This window comes from Chrysemys picta, chromosome 15 (assembly GCF_011386835.1).
Source record: "Chrysemys picta bellii isolate R12L10 chromosome 15, ASM1138683v2, whole genome shotgun sequence".
NCBI classification, from domain to species: Eukaryota; Metazoa; Chordata; order Testudines; family Emydidae; genus Chrysemys; species Chrysemys picta.
In genome coordinates, this window is record NC_088805.1 from 604,194 (window position 1) to 622,086 (window position 17,893).

The window sequence follows — 17,893 nt, forward strand, 5'->3', positions numbered from 1 at the left end:
AAGAAGAATTTGAAGAACAGCTAGCCAAAGACTCAAAAAGTAACAGCAAAATAAAATTTAAGTACATCAGAAGCAGGAAGCCTGCTAAACAACCAGTGGGGCCACTGGACAATCAAGATGCTAAAGGAGCACTCAAGGACGACAAGGCCATTGCGGAGAAACTAAATGAATTCTTTGCATTGGTCTTCATGGCTGAGGATGTGAGGGAGATTCCCAAACCTGAGCCATTCTTTTTAGGTGACAGATCTGAGGAACTGTCCCAGATTGAGGTGTCATTAGAGGAGGTTTTGGAACAAATTGATAAACTAAACAGTAATAAATCACCAGAACCAGACGGTATTCACCCAAAAGTTTGGCAGGAACTCAAATGTGAACTTGCAGAACTACTAACTGTAGTCTGTAACCCATCATTTAAATCAGGTTCTGTACCAAATGACTGAAGGATAGTTAATGTGATGCCAATTTTTAAAAAGGGCTCCAGCGGTGTTCCCGGCAATTACAGTCCTGTAAGCCTGACTTCAGTACCGAGCAAACTGATTGAAACTATAGTAAACAGAATAGTCAGACACAGGTGAACATAATTTGTTGTGGAAGAGTCAATGTGGTTTTTTGTAAAGGGAAATCATTGCCTCACCAATCCACAAGAATTCTTTGAGGGGGCTGACAAGCTTGTGGACAAGGGGGATCCCAGGGGATATAGTGACTTAGATTTTCAGAAAGCCTTTGACAAGGTCCCTCACCAAAGGCTCTTAAGCAAAGTAAGCTGTCATGGGATAAGAGGAAAGGTCCTCGCATGGATTGGTAACTGGTTAAAAGATTGGAAAAAAGGGTAGGAATAAATGGTCAGTTTTCAGAATGGAGAAAAGTAAATAGTGGTGCCCCTCAGGGTCTATTCTGGGACCAGTCCTATTCAACATATTCATAAATGATCTGGAAAAAGGGGTAAACAGTGAGGTGGCAAAATTTGCAGAGGATACAAAACTACTCAACATAGTTAAATCCCAGGCAGACTGCAAAGAGCTACGAAAAGGATCTCTCAAAACTGGGTGACTATGGCAACAAAATGGCAGATGAAATCCAATGTTGATAAATGCAAAGTAGTGCACATTGGAAAACATAATCCCAACTATACATATAAAATGATGAGATCTAAATTAGCTATTATCACTCAAGAAAGATTTTGGAGTCATTGTGGATAGTTCTCTGAAAACAGCCACTCAATCTGCAGCGGCAGTCAAAAAAGCCAACAGAATGTTGGGAATCATTAAGAAAGGGATAGATAATAAGACAAAAAATATCAGATTGGCTCTATATAAAACCATGGTACACCCACATCTTGAATACTGCGTGCAGATGTAGTTGCCCCATCTCAAAAAAGAGATATTGGAATTGGAAAAGGTTCAGAAAAGGACAACAAAAATTATTAGGGGTATGGAATGTTTTCCGTATGAGGAGCAATTAATAAGACTGGGACTTTTCAGCTTGGAAAAGAGATGACATGGGGGGAAATAAAATCATGACTGGTGTGGAAAAAGTAAATAAGGAACTGTTATTTATTCCTTCTCATAACACATGAACTAGTGGTCACCAAATGAAATTAATAGGCAGCAGGTTTAAAACAAATAAAAGGAAGTATTTCTTCATACAACACACAGTCAACCTGTGGAACTCCTTGCCAGAGGATGTTGTGAAGGCCAAGACCATAACAGGGTTCAAAAAATAAGTAGATAAATTCATGGAGGATAGGTCCATCAATGGTTATTAGCCAGGATAGGCAGGGATGGTGTCCCAAGCCTGTGTTTGCCAGAAGCTGGGAATGGACGACGGGATGGATCACTTGATGATTCCCTGTTCTGTTCATTCCCTCTGGGGCACCTGGCATTGGCCAGTGTCGGAAAACAGGATACCTGGCTAGATGGACCTTTGGTCTGACCCAGTATGGCCATTCTTATGTTCTTATTTAAAGGGCCATGTATGAAATCGTTCTATATAAAGAGATTAGATACAACTTTGCAGGAGTCTGACTGCTCCTTCTTTGCATTTAATTCAGCAGAATGGGTTCCCAGGAGAGCCCAGAAAACTCCTCCTGGAAATCCTGCTGAGGTGCTAGTTTACAAAGTAATCCCAGCAAAGGCTACTTATCACCTGAATGGGTTTTTGGCTGAACTGGCTGATTCTGTTACATGGGTAAGATCAGGCAGACTAATGAGTTATTCAGGCTTAACTAGCCAGCTTCATTTTTGCCACGTCATCCAGCCATTCCCCAGCCCACATGAAGTGGTGTCTGTGATGCCTTGGGCCAGAACAGGCCCTGGGTATTGACAGGGCAGAAACTTGTGCTCAGGGAGGCTTTTCCAGCTGGCAGATTAACTTGCAGCTGGAGGGAAGCTCCGAGACTGGCCATGAAATTAGCGTCTCAATTACCTGGGGAATTCTCTGTATTTTCTTTCCATAAATGCTGAGAGAGATGGTGCCCTTTAAGCCCCAACTCCTCCCCCCAGCAGATTCAGCATGGTCTCTGCAGCCAACAGATGGGGAAGTTCCCAGCGGCAAGTGAGAGGGAGCCACTTACAGACGCCAGCCATTGAACAGGTGAGGGAGCCATCCTCGGGCACCAGGTGGGCATTGTAGCGTTGGTTTGGAAGCACCTCCGTCATCTCGCCAGCTCGCTGCCGCTCCCCGATTCTAGTCTTCAGATAGACCCCAAAGCCCACGTCGGCCCCCTCGGACATGAACTGCCACCTGGCGGGACGCAGGCCTTAGACACAGGGGGCTCCCATGACCCCTTCCCCTCATAACCACCCCACCCCAATAGAATGAGGCTGGCCTAGACCTTGATACCATCCCGCAGCCTGTGGAGCTGACCCAGATGTTGCCATCCATCCTCCCCTAATACAGTGGGACTAACTCATGCCTCAGTAACTACCCCCACACACATACTCACAGTGGGCTCACCCTGACTTCAGTGTCATGCCTGGGTAGTTGCTATGACCTAGAACTCATTAACCTTAGTTAGCTCGTCTGACCCAAGCCTTGGTACCTTCCTACCCCACCTCCATCTGAGTAGGTGGGCTTGCCCAGGTGGCCTCAGTAACCCCCTGCCCCCAAATGGCTGGGGTGACCCATGTCTTGGCACTGCTCCCCTCCCTCCATTCACCCTCACGCAGCCCCTGTTATCTGCTCACCCCAGATGGGGCCCATGTGTTGCTGGTAGCCCCGGGGACAGCTCTGCACCAGCTCTCCCTACCTGAGGACGCAGCCTGGGAAGAGGATCTCATACTCCACCTGGTGGGAGGAGCCCCGGCTCACTACCACTAAGTGCTCATACTGCTGCTTCAGCTGGTCCCGCACGTAGTACTTCTTGGGGATGTCACCGCCGTAGTTAATCTGGATTGAGAGAGAACCAGGCCCTGAGCCACGAGGGCATCACTCCCCGACATCGCTCCTACCCTGGGATCACAGACACAAGATGACGGAGAGGACTCCTGCATTGGAGTCCAGAGGCCTCTCCCCTGCCATGTCTCCCACTGGGCTCCCCAGCTGGTGGCTGCACTAGCAGAGCTGGGCTGAGACTGGAAGAGCGGTGGCTGACACCCCAGCATGGAAGTGGGGCGATGCTGGTGTTCAGGATGGGGTCACTGTACCTTGGTCACACACTTGGGGTTCCCATCTGGGTCCTGGAGGGTTCCCCCATACACCACAGGGATCTCCTCAGGGGCGATGTACTTCTGCAAGACCTCCTTCCAGTTTGCTGGCAGAAGAGAGAGGAGCAGCGAGGTTACATCTGCAGGAGCTGCCCTCTGGCTAGAGAGCTGAAGTGGGGGGCAGGGGGACTCTCTGCTCTGCTGGGATCACAGGGCAGAAGGGAACACAGGTACCTACAGCACGCTGAGCTCCTTGGGGTGGGGGAACAGAACCAGAGAGGTGAGGTGTGGAAAAGATCTGTTAGCGCTTCCAGTCCCTCCCTATGTCTTTCCATCCCAGCATGCGAGCACTGGGAGTGGTGATGCCATGGAGCTGGGGTGGCGCAGTTTCCGGCATGGTGGAGACTGGCTTGGCGCATAGCAGACCCACTCATTAGCCGGCCCCCCACCTTAGCCGAGACAAGGAGAGGAGGGGTGGAGACAAGTAACGCTCTCTGCTCCACAGGGATCCTGCCAGGGAGCTGAGTTAACCAAGGGAAATGGAACCAAGGTCAGCCTTGTAGTTTTACCATGTCTGGCCAGCTGAGCTAAGAAGTGCAGGGAGCTCAGCACAGAGCACATGAGTTAGGAGCCAAAGGGTGAGTCTCTGGCAGCGATCTCCAGTGCTCAGAACACACAGCACTAAAGGCCAGGACAGTGATGGCTGCCGAGCTTGTCCCTGCTCCAGAATAGGCCAGGCCCGAATGTTTGGCTCCACTCTCCGCCTTGTGTCATCACATTACAGCTGAGGTCCAAAGCCAGCCTGGGCTAGCAGGGATCGAACACCATCCCCATGGCCAATGGCTGGAGCAAGCTGGCGCCTGTCAGCCCAGCCCCGCATGACACAGGTGTGCATATAGTCCTGTGACAATGGGGAGGGATCAGAGGCACTGGCCAAGATGCCTTATTAGCATAGGATGGTGTTATCCCAACAGCACCTGGCTCTGGCCCGCTGCGACTGCCTGGACCTCTGCCTAACCCAGCCTGCCAGTTTAGAGAACAGCACCCATCTCCTCACTGGCTCCCTCGGGGGGAGACTTAGCAGACAGGCCAATGACTGAATGGGCCATGTAGAGTGACCACCTGGCTCCCACTGGAGGGGCTACGCCCTCAGCTCGGAGGAGAGAGGCAGTGAGCTCTTGGGGGGAAGGCGCTAGAGTGAGACTCAGGAGAGCTGGCTTCAATTCCCAGCTCTTGGGCAAGTCACTGAGTTTCTCTGGCTCTCAGTGCACCCCCCCTCCCCCCCCACCATGAAATAGGGCTGAGAACACCCCCCTTGGGTTTGGCTTGTCTGTTCAGACTGTAAGCTCTGGGCCGGGACCCTGGTGGTTATTATTAAATAATAAAGAGTGAAGCTCGAGGTGCATTGGCCACAGCTGTGGACTCCACTCCCCGTGGCTCTCAAGCCAGTGTCACAACAGGAAATGCGCTGAGTTTGGGTTGCCACCTCCTTCCCTCCACTGATGCACATGGGGCTCAACTGAATGATGGCTTTTTGCTTCCATGGCATCACCAGTGGCGTCAGCACTGCCAGCCTGGCAACAGGCTTTGTTAGCCCAGTGGCAGCACAGAGCCAGCAGAGGGAGCTGTCACACTGGGTTTTGTTTCAAGAAGAAAGCCAAGAAGTGGAGAAGGAAATACACCGGTCACAATATTAAGGTGCCCCTGGCTCACCTGACTGTTTCCCTTTAATAGCAATGGATTAATGATCTGACATTTCTTTAATCCTTTTAACACAAGGGTTCCAAGTAGGGCTGTCAATTAATCGCAGTTAACTCATGCGATTAATGCAAAAGAGTGAATGGGGATTAAAAAAATAATTGCGATTAATTGCAGTTTTAATTGCACTGTTAAATAGAATACCAATTGAAATTTATTAAATATTTTGGATGTTTTTCTACATTTTCAAATATATTGATTTCAATTACAACACAGAATTCGAAGTGTACAGTGCTCACTTTATATTTTTTATTACAAATATTCGCACTGTAAAAATGATAAAAGAAATAGTATTCACCTCAGACAAGCACTGTAGTGCAATCTCTTTATTGTGAAAGTGCAATTTACAAGTGTAGATTTTTTTTTTGTTACATAACTGCACTCAAAAAAAAAAAAAACCAGTGTAAAACTTTAGAAACTACAAGTCCACTCAGTCCTACTTCTTGTGAAGCCAATTGCTAAGGGCACGTCTTCACTACCCGCCTGGATCGGCGGGTAGAAATCGATCCCTGAATCGACGCGCGTACTCCACCTTGTCAGGAGGAGTAAGCAGCGTTGATGGGGGAGCTGCGGCGGTCGATTTGCCGCCGTCCTCACAGCGGGGTAAGTCGAATAGGCTACTTATATATATATATATATAATAGGATGCATATCTTACATCGACAGCCCCCCGCCCCCCCAAGTGTAGACCAGCCCTAAGACAAACAAGTTTGTTTCCATTTACAAGAGAGAATGCTGCCCGCTTCTTATTTACAATGTCACCTGAAAGTGAGAACAGGCATTCGCATGGCACTTTTGTAGCTGGTGTTGCAAGGTATTTACGTGCCAGATATGCTAAACATTCGTATGCCCCTTCATGCTTCGGCCACCATTCCAGAGGACATGCTTCCATGCTCATGACGCCCATTAAAAAAAATAATGTGTTAATTACATTTGTGACTGAACTCCTTGGGGGAGAATTGTATGTCTCCTGCTCTGTGTTTTACCCGCATTTTGCCATATATTTCATGCTATAGCAGTCTCAGATGATGACCCAGCATATGTTGTTCATTTTAAGAACACTTCTGCTGCAGATTTGACAAAACGCAAAGAAGGGACCAATGTGAGATTTCTAAAGATAGCTACAGCATGCAATCCAAGGTTTAAGAATCTGAAGTGCCTTCCAAAATCTGAGCGGGATAAGGTGTGGAGCATGCTTTCAGAAGTCTTAAAAGAGCAACACTCAGATGTGGAAAATACAGAACCCAAACCACCAAAAAAGAAAATCAACTTTCTGCTTGTGGCATCTGACTCAGATGATGAAAATGAACATGTGTCAGTCTGCACTACTTTGAATCATTATCGAGCAGAACCCGTCATCAGCATGGACGCATGTGGCTGTTGAAGCATGAAGAGAATATGCATCTTTAGTGTATCTGGCACGTAAATATCTTGTGATGCCGGCTACAAAAGTGCCATGCGAATGCCTGTTCTCACTTTCAGGTGACATTGTAAACAAGAAGCCGGCAGCATTATCTCCTGCAAATGTAAACAAACTTGTTCAGCCAATCGCTCAGACAAACAAGAAGTAGGACTGATTGGACTTGTAGGCTCTAAAGTTTTACATTGTTTTGCTTTTGAATGCAGTTATTTTTTGTACATAATTCTACATTTGTAAGTTCAACTTTCATGATAAAGAGATTGCACTACAGTGCTTATATTAGGTGAATTGAAAAATACTATTTCTTTTGTTTTTTACAGTGCAAATATTTGTAATAAAAATAAATATAAAGTGAGCAGTGTACACTTTGTATTCTGTGTTGTAACTGAAATCAATATATTTGAAAATGTGGAAAACACCCAAAAATATTTAAATAAATGGTATTCTATTATCATTTAAAAGCATGATTAATCGTGATTAATGTTTTTAATCGCTTGACAGCTCTAATTCCAAGGGCTTTACAGACTATGTACATCACTGCACCAGCCTTTGGGGAGGACCACAGGTGACAGCTGTTTACAATCATTCACAGCACCACTAGGCAGTCCTGTAGGACAGGCAGTGAAGGGAGGGTGGGGGAGATTTAGGGAGACAAGGTGTAGCCCTGAAACTTGGCCAAGAGGGTGGATCGATTTACAAAGAGACCCACAGGCAGTTAAACACCCCAGCTCCGTTTTACATTTCATCTGAAATATGGCCCTTCCAGCAGCGCGCTGCCCCCTAGTGCCACGCAGGGGCATTGGCAGCAGCACTGCACCGCATCACTCACACCCGCCTCAGTCTTCCTGGGAGGTCTCCCATCCAGCTGCTGATCAGACCCAGCCCTGCTGAGCCAGTGAGATGTACGAAGACGCTTTGAATGGGTTCATTTATCCTGCCCAGCACTGTGATCATCACGAGACCCTCCGTGCCCAAATGTAACAACTCTCTGTGAATGGTGGGACTGGGGCATCAACTAGGCAACAGGAAGCAGCAGTCTGGTGATGTCCCTGCACTGAGCAGAGGGGGTTAGACTCAGGCTGGGCAGCAAATTCCCCTTAGAAAAGGGGATCTGGGACTGGGGGCCTGGTCATTGGGGGCCCATGGGCTAGGCTGGGAGAGGAGGTGCAAGGCAGGGATAGAGGGCAGGGTCAAACTCACCTCCCAGAACGACAATCTTCTTACGGGTATCTTCGCTCAGGAAGTGCTTGATGAGGTTGTAGGCCACAGGGAAGAGCTTGGGAGCTGCAAGGATGGTACAGAGAGAACAAAGTATCATGGGCAAGAAATCCTTCATACCATCCTCTCACCTTGGCCTTCTACCTCCTGCGCCACCCCCTGCCAGGGATCTGCAATGCCTTCCTCATGTCTCTCACCGATCCCTGCCATGCAGCGCCAGTGCTGTGCCAATGTGATAGAGATGGGAGAACATACAACATGGCCAACAACATTGTGCATCTCCTGGGCTGACTGTGGTGTCTCCTACTGGGCCATGGCACAAACAACCATGCTTCCCCAGCTGGATACTAGCACTGTACCCCAGGTGGCAAAGGTAGAGGGTCTGCACAGAGCACCTTCCAGACTGGGTATTCTGTGTTTCTGTCCCCAGGGGGCAGAGATGTGCATGCAGCATCTCCTCCAAATGCAAGTCTGCTGTCCCAGCTCACACATGTATATGCATGCATGTGCATGCGTGTATGTGTGCATGTGCATGCAACTGCACAGTTGGGCGGGGAGGGGAAGCATACAAGCCTTGTCCTGCATTGCAGTTAAACCCACCTTTAATTACAAACAGGCGCTTCAGGGTCTCGGGATAGTTCTCCTCAAACATGGACAGAAGCTGTGAATCCAAAGGAGCTTGTCAGTCAGGGAGACAGAAACCTATCCCAAGCTCTCCCTGCCCCCAGCCAACCCCAGTATCTCATGTCTGGGACCTTGCCTCAGCCCCCACCAGCCAGCCCTGGGCTGTAGTAGCAAACAGCTGTGCGGGAGGAGACGGAACCAGATCCACATCAGACACCTGCACAAAGCTTGCAATGATTTCAGACAGGAGACAGCCCTTCCCTGTCTCTTCCTCCCCCTCCAGGCTTCTGCACCAAAGGAGAGGTGTTCTGGTTGCTTTAAACCCCAGTGACCCTCTCGTCCCCCAATCTGAATCTCCACCCCCCCCGCCCACCCCAGAAACAGAGAGGAACAGAAATCAAAGAGCAAAGGCCAGTCATAAGTACAAAAAAAGGACTGGCAAGCAATTCAAATCCAAGTTCCTCAGGAAAGAGGGATCAGTCTAGGACAGGCTGTCAGGGAGCCCCCAAATTCAGATCCACAAAAGGGCATTAAAACATACACCCACTAGCTCTGCTGTCATGGGGGAACAGGGGGAGAAAAGAGGCCAGTGCACCTGTGACAGGCCAGTTGACCCCTCCCCGTCCCCAGCTGGGCTTAAGAGAGGGCACCTGGGCCCTAGAGGGGAGGAGACTGGGAGAATCGGCCAGCTGGCGGGGATGCAGCAGGTAGAGAGAGCTGTGTGGAACAGCACTGCTAGCGAGAACTGACCAAAGCTCGGGAACCCTGAGGAGTTTAAGGCTCAGGCAGTGGCTCCTTGGCAAATGGGGAAGATCCAGCTTATCTGGGGAAGTTGAGCCCAGGCTCAAGAGGGAGGGTGGATCTCCCTGGCAGGGAGGCCTGGGGAGTGGGACACTGGGGAGCTCTCTTGAGGACACCTGATGTGGGCTGTGGAGACTGGCCACTCAAGTGGATGGCCTGGAGAGTGGGGACTTGCATCAGGGGTGAAAGGAACTGGGAACAATGTGCTGCTATGGAGTGGGTGGGTGGAGGTGATTCCCCTGGAGTGGGGAATGGAGAAACCACGGTACCTTTATATTTACTGTGCACATTGGAGAATTGCTTTAGGGGAACTACTGCACTGGTGTATGTGAGCAAGCTATACTCAAAGGTGGGCTTGGTAGTGCACATTGAGAGATGATAATCCTTTCAGGGCTAGACTAAAAGGGAAACTGAGGCTAGGCATGCCTGTTGTGTCGCAACCTGCCCGTGAAAGGTGCCCTAGGTGGGGTCATCCTATGACATCTGCAGAGAGGAGGAAATTCACCCCTGTGCAGAGGGCTTTAGCACCCGTAGGGCTGAAGCGAGACTCCTGCAGTGCCCAGGCCCTGAGCAATAGCCCTCTGCATGGGGTGGAATTTGACCCCGAAAGAATAACACTGTTAAAGCCTTTCCATGCTTATTAGAACCCCACAACCATAGGAGAACGCATATCTCATGATTTCTACAGCAATCTCATGATTTTTGGGGCCCTGACATGATTTTTCAAATGGTTGGGGATTGGCCAGTATTGAAGGATAAACCAGAATCATTCCAAATCAGCTACGCTGGAAGGCACCATCAGCATGGCCAACCCCAATTGGTTGGCAAGTCATGAGTGAGATCTCCCAAAATCATGAGATTGGCTTGAAATTCATGAGATTTTAAAAAATAACTTGGAATTATTTGTATTTGCTTTCTGGGTTTCTTTGAACCTTTAGGGATCACGTTTTTGAGGTTTTTTCCACTGCCATAAGGGCCAGAAACCATTATTTTGGTAAATGAGAGCTGAGATTCTCACATATTCCCATGACTCCAGGAACTGGGGCTTTAAGAAAAAACACCAAAGACTACAAGACACACAATAAAACTCAGAGTTGGCAACACTGGAAAACTACCCAAACTCCATGGATTTTGTACGAACAAGAGAAGCAACCAAAGTCAGCCTTCAGCACCTCAAATCTAGAAGATCGGAGAGCCAAGGTAAGACATCAAACACTCCACTGAACACATCCAGGAAGCCCTTCTAAAACTATCTAGCTCAACCTTCCAATTCAGACACTTATCCAAGATGTAATCAGGAGATGTAATTGCTGAATATATAGCATAGATCAAAGCTAGCTAGGTAGATCAAAGCTAGTTTGCCCAGGTCCCCGGGTACATACTGGAGCAGCTGCCAGCTTCACTTATTGCTATTCGAGCTAAATCAAAGCTACGTCTGCACATGCTGCAATCGCACCTCCTGACTGCAGTGCAGCTATGTCCTTTGTCAGCTGGGCTAGTTAACCCGATAACCAAAAGCGAGGCCCTCAGCGCAAACATCTACTGAGGTATCTGTGATCCTGTCACATCCTCAATAAGAGAAGAATACTGGGTCTGGCCAATGCCAGTGTAATCTATGAAAGTCCAGTTGGATTCCTTCCCGGGAAAGGAACCACCAACCACATATTTTAGCCTGTAGACACTCGTTAACAAACAAACAGGGGAAGATCTATTTGCCTCCGTCATAGACCTGAGGACTAATCCTTAAATCACCATGAAGTGGACTTGTGGGGAAAGCATATGATCTGAGGAAACCCATGCACCAGACCATTCTGCACGATGGAGAATAAGCAACATGTAAACAGAGACCCCCTCCCCTGACCCCTACCTCCTCACCTCTCCATACGCCTCCACGGCTGGCTTCCAGAGATGCTTCAGGCCCAGCCCCTCGCAGTCATAGATCATCATGACCATCTCAACTCTCTTCCCCAGCTGCAAGAGAACAGAGCAAGAGGATTCAGACAGACACCATTCCAACCATCTGCAGGGTAACATCCCAGGGAAACACAGCCATCTTCAATCAAAACTCTGTTTTACTAGGTGATGGGCTTTCTCCTATTCGCTTCCTGCTTGGGCCCTGGGGCATAGTGCCTTCCTGCATGACCCCTTGGGCTGTCATCCTGGAAGAGTGGTGTATGTGGCTCAGTAGGGGATGCTCTCCTGTCCCAGCACAGGCCCCAATGCTCCAGCGTGGAGACGGGGCACTGCAGGAGATCCTATCCTTCAGGCGGCCATCTAAAATTCCAAAGCTGTTCCAACAGTGCTGGGCTCTGAGCATCTTCTAACACAGGCAGGTAATGTACATTCTGCCTCCCTGAATTCCACCCACTGTTTCAACTGGACACAGTTTTCTTCTTCACTACCTGCTCTGAGATGTTCTGCAGTGTTGCTGTGTGCTGTTAAAGAGCTGCTCTCTTCCATCCCAGAGGTGGCTGCATTTCAGTGGTGGGCAAAGTGGTCTTGGTACAGAGAGCCTGTAATGTATTTCAGTTACTAGGATCCTAGCCAAGTCTGAATGCTGGTTTCTCCTGTGCCCTGCTCCGGCTTAGGACCCTAGACCTCAAGACAGAAAGTCCCTGGCCACTGCTACAGGCTCCTTCCCTGCCCTGGGCTCTCCAGGCCCAGATGACAATGACTCATGGAGGCAGCGAGGTCTCACCTTCTGGGTCTGCTTGTCACACTCCTGCAGCAGCATCTCGCAGTCACGGTACTTGTTTTTGAGCAGATCTTGTTTGGAGGCTGACAAGAGGATGCCTTTGGCGTCGAGGGGCCCAATGATCTCGTACCAGATGGGGCAGCCATCCCGGTCATACCCACACATCCCCCCAGACATGTACTTCTGAATCACCTGCACAGAAAAGACACAGGCCTTAGAGTCCCTCCACTAAGCACAGCTGTTCGCGGGCCGCACCCAGAACAGGTGCAGAAATCCATCCCCGAGGACAGGAGGGAGAGGGCAAATGGGAACTCACCTCCGGGGGGCGCCAGTTGATGATGTTGTCAGCATCCATGTGCTTCCGAAACTCAACATACTGTTAAAACAAACCAGAGGGGAGCTGTTGAGAGTGGGGGGAAAACAGTCTGGACCAGATGTCCCGATTTTATAGGGACAGTCCCGATTTTTGGGTCTTTTTCTTATATAGGCTATTACCCCCCCACCCCCGTCCCAATTTTTAACATTTGCTGTCTGGTCACCCTACGTCTGGGTCACTTTCAAGCAGGGACAGGAAATACAGGAATCTGTGTACGTCTTCTACCCTCCTCCGATGAACACTGACATTGTGGAACAAAACTCAGCAAGGCGAGCAGCGAGGTATGGCTGCAGCGTCAGGAAAGATCCTGCATGTAACTGACAGCTTCTGCCCAAAAGGGACTCAGGACTGGAATGGAGGCGGGGGCAGGAGGCTGCACATCAGGACTGTGGGGCATCAGTAGAGCTGGGTGTGTGTGGAGGGTAAGGCTGGAGCAGCAGGCTGGGTTGAAGTGCACCCTCTGCACTGTGCTGGGGACTCAGGGCTGGAATAGCAGGTGGTCCCTTCTGGCCTTAAACCCCCTGTGACTCTGTGAGAACAAGACAAGAAGGGGTTGTGACAGACCCAGACCAGTGGGGTACAGGAGTCTGGTCCTATTGGGATCCAGGATGTGGGCGGGCAAAGCCCACCCACTGCTAAAGGATCCCCCCCAGCCTAAGGGGGGGTCCACAGGGCCTGGAGACCAAAAAGTTATGGGGGACAACTAATAAAAGAATAGGGACAGGAGTGAGGTCAAAGGGTCAAAAGAAGGGAACCTGACGGGGACACCGAGCAGAGAACCCCGGACAGCGCCCACTGCTCCTCAAAGGCGTCAAGGGAGCCAGTGGACGCCACCCAGAGGAACTCTGCCCGGATACGTGAACGGACAGAGGACCGGAAATAGGCCCCACAGTCACAGGAGACTCCATCGGCCAACCTCCTCACTCTGGTTTTATAAATGGCCAGTTTCACTAGGGCCAGGAGGAGGTTGACTAGGAGGTCCCGCAACTTTGTGGGGCGACCGATAGGGAGTGCATAAATAAAAAGGTGAGGGGAAAAGTGCAACCAAAATTGTAACAAAATATCCCTGAGGAGCCAAAATAGGGGCTGCAGCCTGGCGCACTCCAGGTAAACATGCGCCAGGGTTTCCCTCATGCCACAGAAGGGGCAGGTGTCTGGGATAGGGGTAAACCGCGCCAAGTACACGCCCGTGCTCACAGCTCCATGAAGGAGCTGCCAACTGATGTCCCCGGTGGGCTTTGGGATCAGAGTAGAATAAAGGCTGGCCCACCGGGGCTCCTCACCCTCCAGTGGTGGCAGGAGGTCCCGCCACTTCATATCAGGGCGGGACGCGAGGGTGAGGACATGAAGAACATGGAGCACGAGCGTGTATAGATGTTTCCTTGGTGCGGTCCGGAACAGAACTGGATGCAGATCGTGCAGCCAGCTCATGGTGAAGGGACGGGGGTGGGGGGGGGGGCGATTGGGTCTACGGGGCAGGGGCCCGATGAAAAGGTCTGGAGGGCTCAGAGTGGAGGGTGGGCGGGGCGTGCCCTCTCACAGGACCCGGTCGAGATAGTTCCGAGCAGCGGGCGGCAAAGCGGCCCTCACCTCCTGAAGCACGTGCCGGGGAGTACGAGGTCTGGAGAGCCACATGCGCTGAGCGAGCGTCAGGGGATCCAGCCAGTCTCCCCGGTCGTAGTCCAGGAGGTCTCCGACTTTGGTGACTTTTGCCAGGACCAACCTCTGGCGCACCATGGGGGACTCCGCCACCTGCACACAGAGCTGGGGGTTGTGTAGCAGGGGCTCCGCGAGGAGATCTGCCCCCACGGTGGCCGCCACGGACCTGGTCACTGAGAACAGTTTCCAGGTCCGGAAGTGGTCCTGGTAGACCGGCAGCCCGGAGAGGTCTCGCGGAAGACCTCTCGGATGGAGACAAAAGAGCTGCCGGTCATATCGGAGCCCTCGGAAGCGGTGCAGGAAGGCGTGCGCCAATACGCTCCATGCCGGACTACCTGCACCATGAAGGAGCCTCTGCAGGGCCTGGAGACGGAAGACGTGGATCTGAGCGTGCAAACACTTCAGGCCCTGCCCTCCCTCCTCCAGGGGTAAATGGAGAACCCCCGCAGAGACCCAGTGCAGTCCTGGCCAAAAGAACTCCAGAATCAACGTCCAGAGGTTGGCCAGGAAACCCGGGGCCGGGACCAGGGTGTTGAGCCGGTACCAGAGCATGGACAGGACCAATTGATTGAGCACCAGTGCTCTCCCTCGAATGGAGAGACACCGGAGCAGTCCTGTCCATTTCCGGAGCTGCTCCGGCACCCTGCCCTCTAAACATAGCCAGTTCTCCGGCGGAGACGGATGCGTAGCAGAAAGGTAAACGCTGAGATAGAGCAGCGGACCCGCGCTCCACCGGACGGCCTGAAGCACGGGTGGGAGGGAGCTTGCCTGCCACCCATCCCCTACCACCAGGCCAGAGCTCTTGACCCAGTTGACCAGGGCGGAGGAGGCTGCCGAATAGATGGTCTGGCAAGCCTCCACCCGCACAAAGTCACCCAGGTCCTGGACCACGAGGAGCACGTCGTCGGTGTACGCCGACAGGACCAGCCGCAGCTCCGGCTCCCGCAGCACCAACCTTGCCAACCTCCTACGGAGGAGACAGAGGAAGGGCTCGATCGCCAGAGCATACAGCTGGCCTGAGAGGGGGCACCCTTGATGTACTCCTCGCCCGAAGCTGACCGGTTCGGTCAGGGTCCAGTTGAGCCTGACCAAACACTCTGCGGAGGCATACAGCACCTGGAGAAAACCCACAAACTGGGGCCCGAAGCCAAACGCTCGCAGCGTGCCCAGGAGATACCCGTGGTCCACCCTGTCGAACGCCTTCTCCTGATCCAGGGACAGGAGGGCGAACGACAGACCATCCCTACACCCGAGTTCCAAGAGGTCCCGGACCAGATACAAGTTGTCGAAGATGGTGCGGCCCGAGACGGTGTAGGTCTGGTCTGGGTGGATCACGTCCGCCAGCACGGACCCTAGCCGCAGCAAGATGGCCTTCGCTATGATTTTATAGTCCGTGCTGAGGAGCGAGATGGGACGCCAATTCCGTAAATCGCGGAGGTCCCCCTTCTTTGGCAATAAGGTCAGCACGGCTCGCCTGCACAAAAGAGGGAGGACCCCGCCTTGCAAGGACTCGGCCCAGACAGTGACAAGGTCCGGGCCGAGGACGTCCCAAAACACGCGGTAGAACTCCACGGTTAGCCCGTCCATGCCTGGAGATTTATTGGTGGGCATGCGGCGGAGGGCTTCCGAGAACTCGGCCAAAGTGAGAGGCAGCTCCAGCCGGTCTCGGTCGCCCGCGCTGACCGTCGGGAGTTCATCCCAGAGCATTCTGCAAGTGTTAGGATCGGTCGGATCCGGGGAGAAAAGGCCTGCGTAGAAGGCCCTGGCCCTCCCGCACATTTCCGCCGGATCCGTGAGGGGGGTGCCGTCCTCTGCTAGAAGGCAGGTGACGTGCTTTTTAGCCCCCCTCTTTTTCTCCAGGGCGTAGAAGAAGCAGGAACCGCGATCCATCTCCCGAAGGAGGCGGATGCGGGATCGAACAAAGGCACCTCGGGCCCAATGGTCCTTGAGGGTGCGCAGCTCTTCCCGCTTCTCCCGGCACGCTCCGCAGAGGGATGGATCACCGGGGCTGGCGGCTAGACGCCTCTCCAGCTCTAAGACCTCCCGTTCCAACTGCCCTATCGCCGCATCCCTCCGTCGGCTGGCGCCCCGGGTGTAGTCACGGCAGAAGAGCCGGGCGCGCACCTTCCCCAGGTCCCACCACCGCTGCGCCGAGGGAAAGGCACGCCGCTGCCCTCGCCAGGCTAGCCAGAACTCCCGGAAGGACGCCACGAAGCCCACATCCTCCAACAAGCTATTATTAAAGTGCCAATAGGCCGGCCCCGGCCTCTCCGCGCAGAGAGAGGCTGTCACGGTGGCTAGATGGTGATCTGAAAAAGGGGCCGGCCGGACGCTGGAGGAGTGGGCCCGGGAAAGATGGAAGCGTGACATATAGATGCAGTCCAACCGGGAGTGGTACGACCGATGGACCTCCACCCGGACAAAAGTGAATGTCGAAACGTCATCCGGGTGGTGGTCGCGCCAGATGTCCACCAGGGAGTGATGTTCGACGATCTCCTGGAGGACGTCCGTGGCGGCCTGGTGCTGCTTGGTCCCCGAGCGGTCCCGTTCCTCAAGGGTGGCGTTAAAGTCCCCGCCCAGGACCAGGCACTCGCAAGGATCCAAGGTGCCGAGGAAGGCGGACGCCTGCTGATAAAAACACAACCTCTCCGGGCCCAATGTCGGGGCGTAAACGTTGACAAGATTAACCACAAGCCCCTCCATGCGGACCTGGAGGTGCAGCAGGCGGCCCGGAACAGCCTCGGTGACCCCCAGCACCTCGGGCCGTAGGTCGGGGGAGAACAGGGTAGCCACTCCAGCCGTACGAACTGTGAGGTGGCTAAAATAGACCCTGTCCCCCCACTCCAGCTGCCAGCTAGCTTCAGCGGCCGGATCCGTATGGGTCTCCTGCAGGAAAATCACAGAGTACCCCCCCTCCCGAAGGAAGGAGAGCACCTGGCTCCTGCGGAGACCCATCCTACAGCCCCGGGTGTTTAATGTTGCGAAGATGATCGGTGCCATGAGGAGGGCTGGGGGGATCCTCGCTAGCAGAGACACCCACGGCCTCCGTCGGGCTGCCCCATAAGCGATTAAGGAGTCACGGAAGAGGCGGACCCGTTGGTAGGCCGCGGCGGCCTGCCTCCCAGTCCTCTTACCCTCCCCCATGAGGGCCCTCGCGGCCCGGAGGATCTGATGGAAATCCCCCCATCGCTGGAGTGCAAGCTGTACCTTGTTGCGGGAGCCACGGACATCCTCAAGGAAGTCCCGTAGCTCCTCTCTCAGCGTATGGGGGGGTGGGGTTATTGATCTATGGCTATCCCCCAGCGGGGCCCCTGTCACAGCCCCGTGGCCCACCGAGACGGGCAAGCAGGGGGCAGACCCTCGACGTGGCGTCCGATGGGCTGGCGCCACGTGGCCCGCCTCAGACCCTGGCTCAATGGGGGGCGGCGGAGGGAAAATAGCAGCCCCTGGTGGGTCGGGACAGGGAAAAACAAAGGCCGCTCCTTGGGGGTCATCCTCTGGGATATGGAAAGAGACGCCCCCAGGGGCAGCAATAGCAGCATGGGAAGTGGAGGGGACAGGGACGGGGTCGGTGACAGGGGCAGGGTCGGAGTCAGGAATAGGGACAGGGGAAGGGGCGATAGTGGGATCGGGGGCCTCAGCAGCCAGGCCACTGGGTGGGGGGGGTGGCACCCCACAAAGGGGCTCAGGGATTTGCA

At 52.8% G+C, this 17,893-nt stretch overlaps 1 protein-coding gene across 3 annotated transcripts in view; it reads right to left on the reverse strand.

Annotated features, from left to right (window-relative positions):
- Positions 1 to 17,893, reverse strand: part of SEC14L2 (SEC14 like lipid binding 2) — a 49,241-nt gene that overhangs the window by 4,198 nt on the left and 27,150 nt on the right. For 2 of the 3 annotated variants that reach the window (XM_005278797.5, XM_065568047.1), the window contains 8 exons: positions 12,477 to 12,536; positions 12,164 to 12,352; positions 11,341 to 11,436; positions 8,641 to 8,701; positions 8,023 to 8,106; positions 3,645 to 3,751; positions 3,248 to 3,387; positions 2,573 to 2,742 (listed from right to left, as the gene is read on the reverse strand). In XM_005278797.5, the coding sequence (XP_005278854.3) occupies positions 2,573 to 2,742; positions 3,248 to 3,387; positions 3,645 to 3,751; positions 8,023 to 8,106; positions 8,641 to 8,701; positions 11,341 to 11,436; positions 12,164 to 12,352; positions 12,477 to 12,536 (907 nt within the window). Of the gene's footprint in view, positions 1 to 2,572; positions 2,743 to 3,185; positions 3,388 to 3,644; positions 3,752 to 8,022; positions 8,107 to 8,640; positions 8,702 to 11,340; positions 11,437 to 12,163; positions 12,353 to 12,476; positions 12,537 to 17,893 lie in introns of those variants that run through there. The other variant, XR_010592799.1, reaches the window with a different exon arrangement.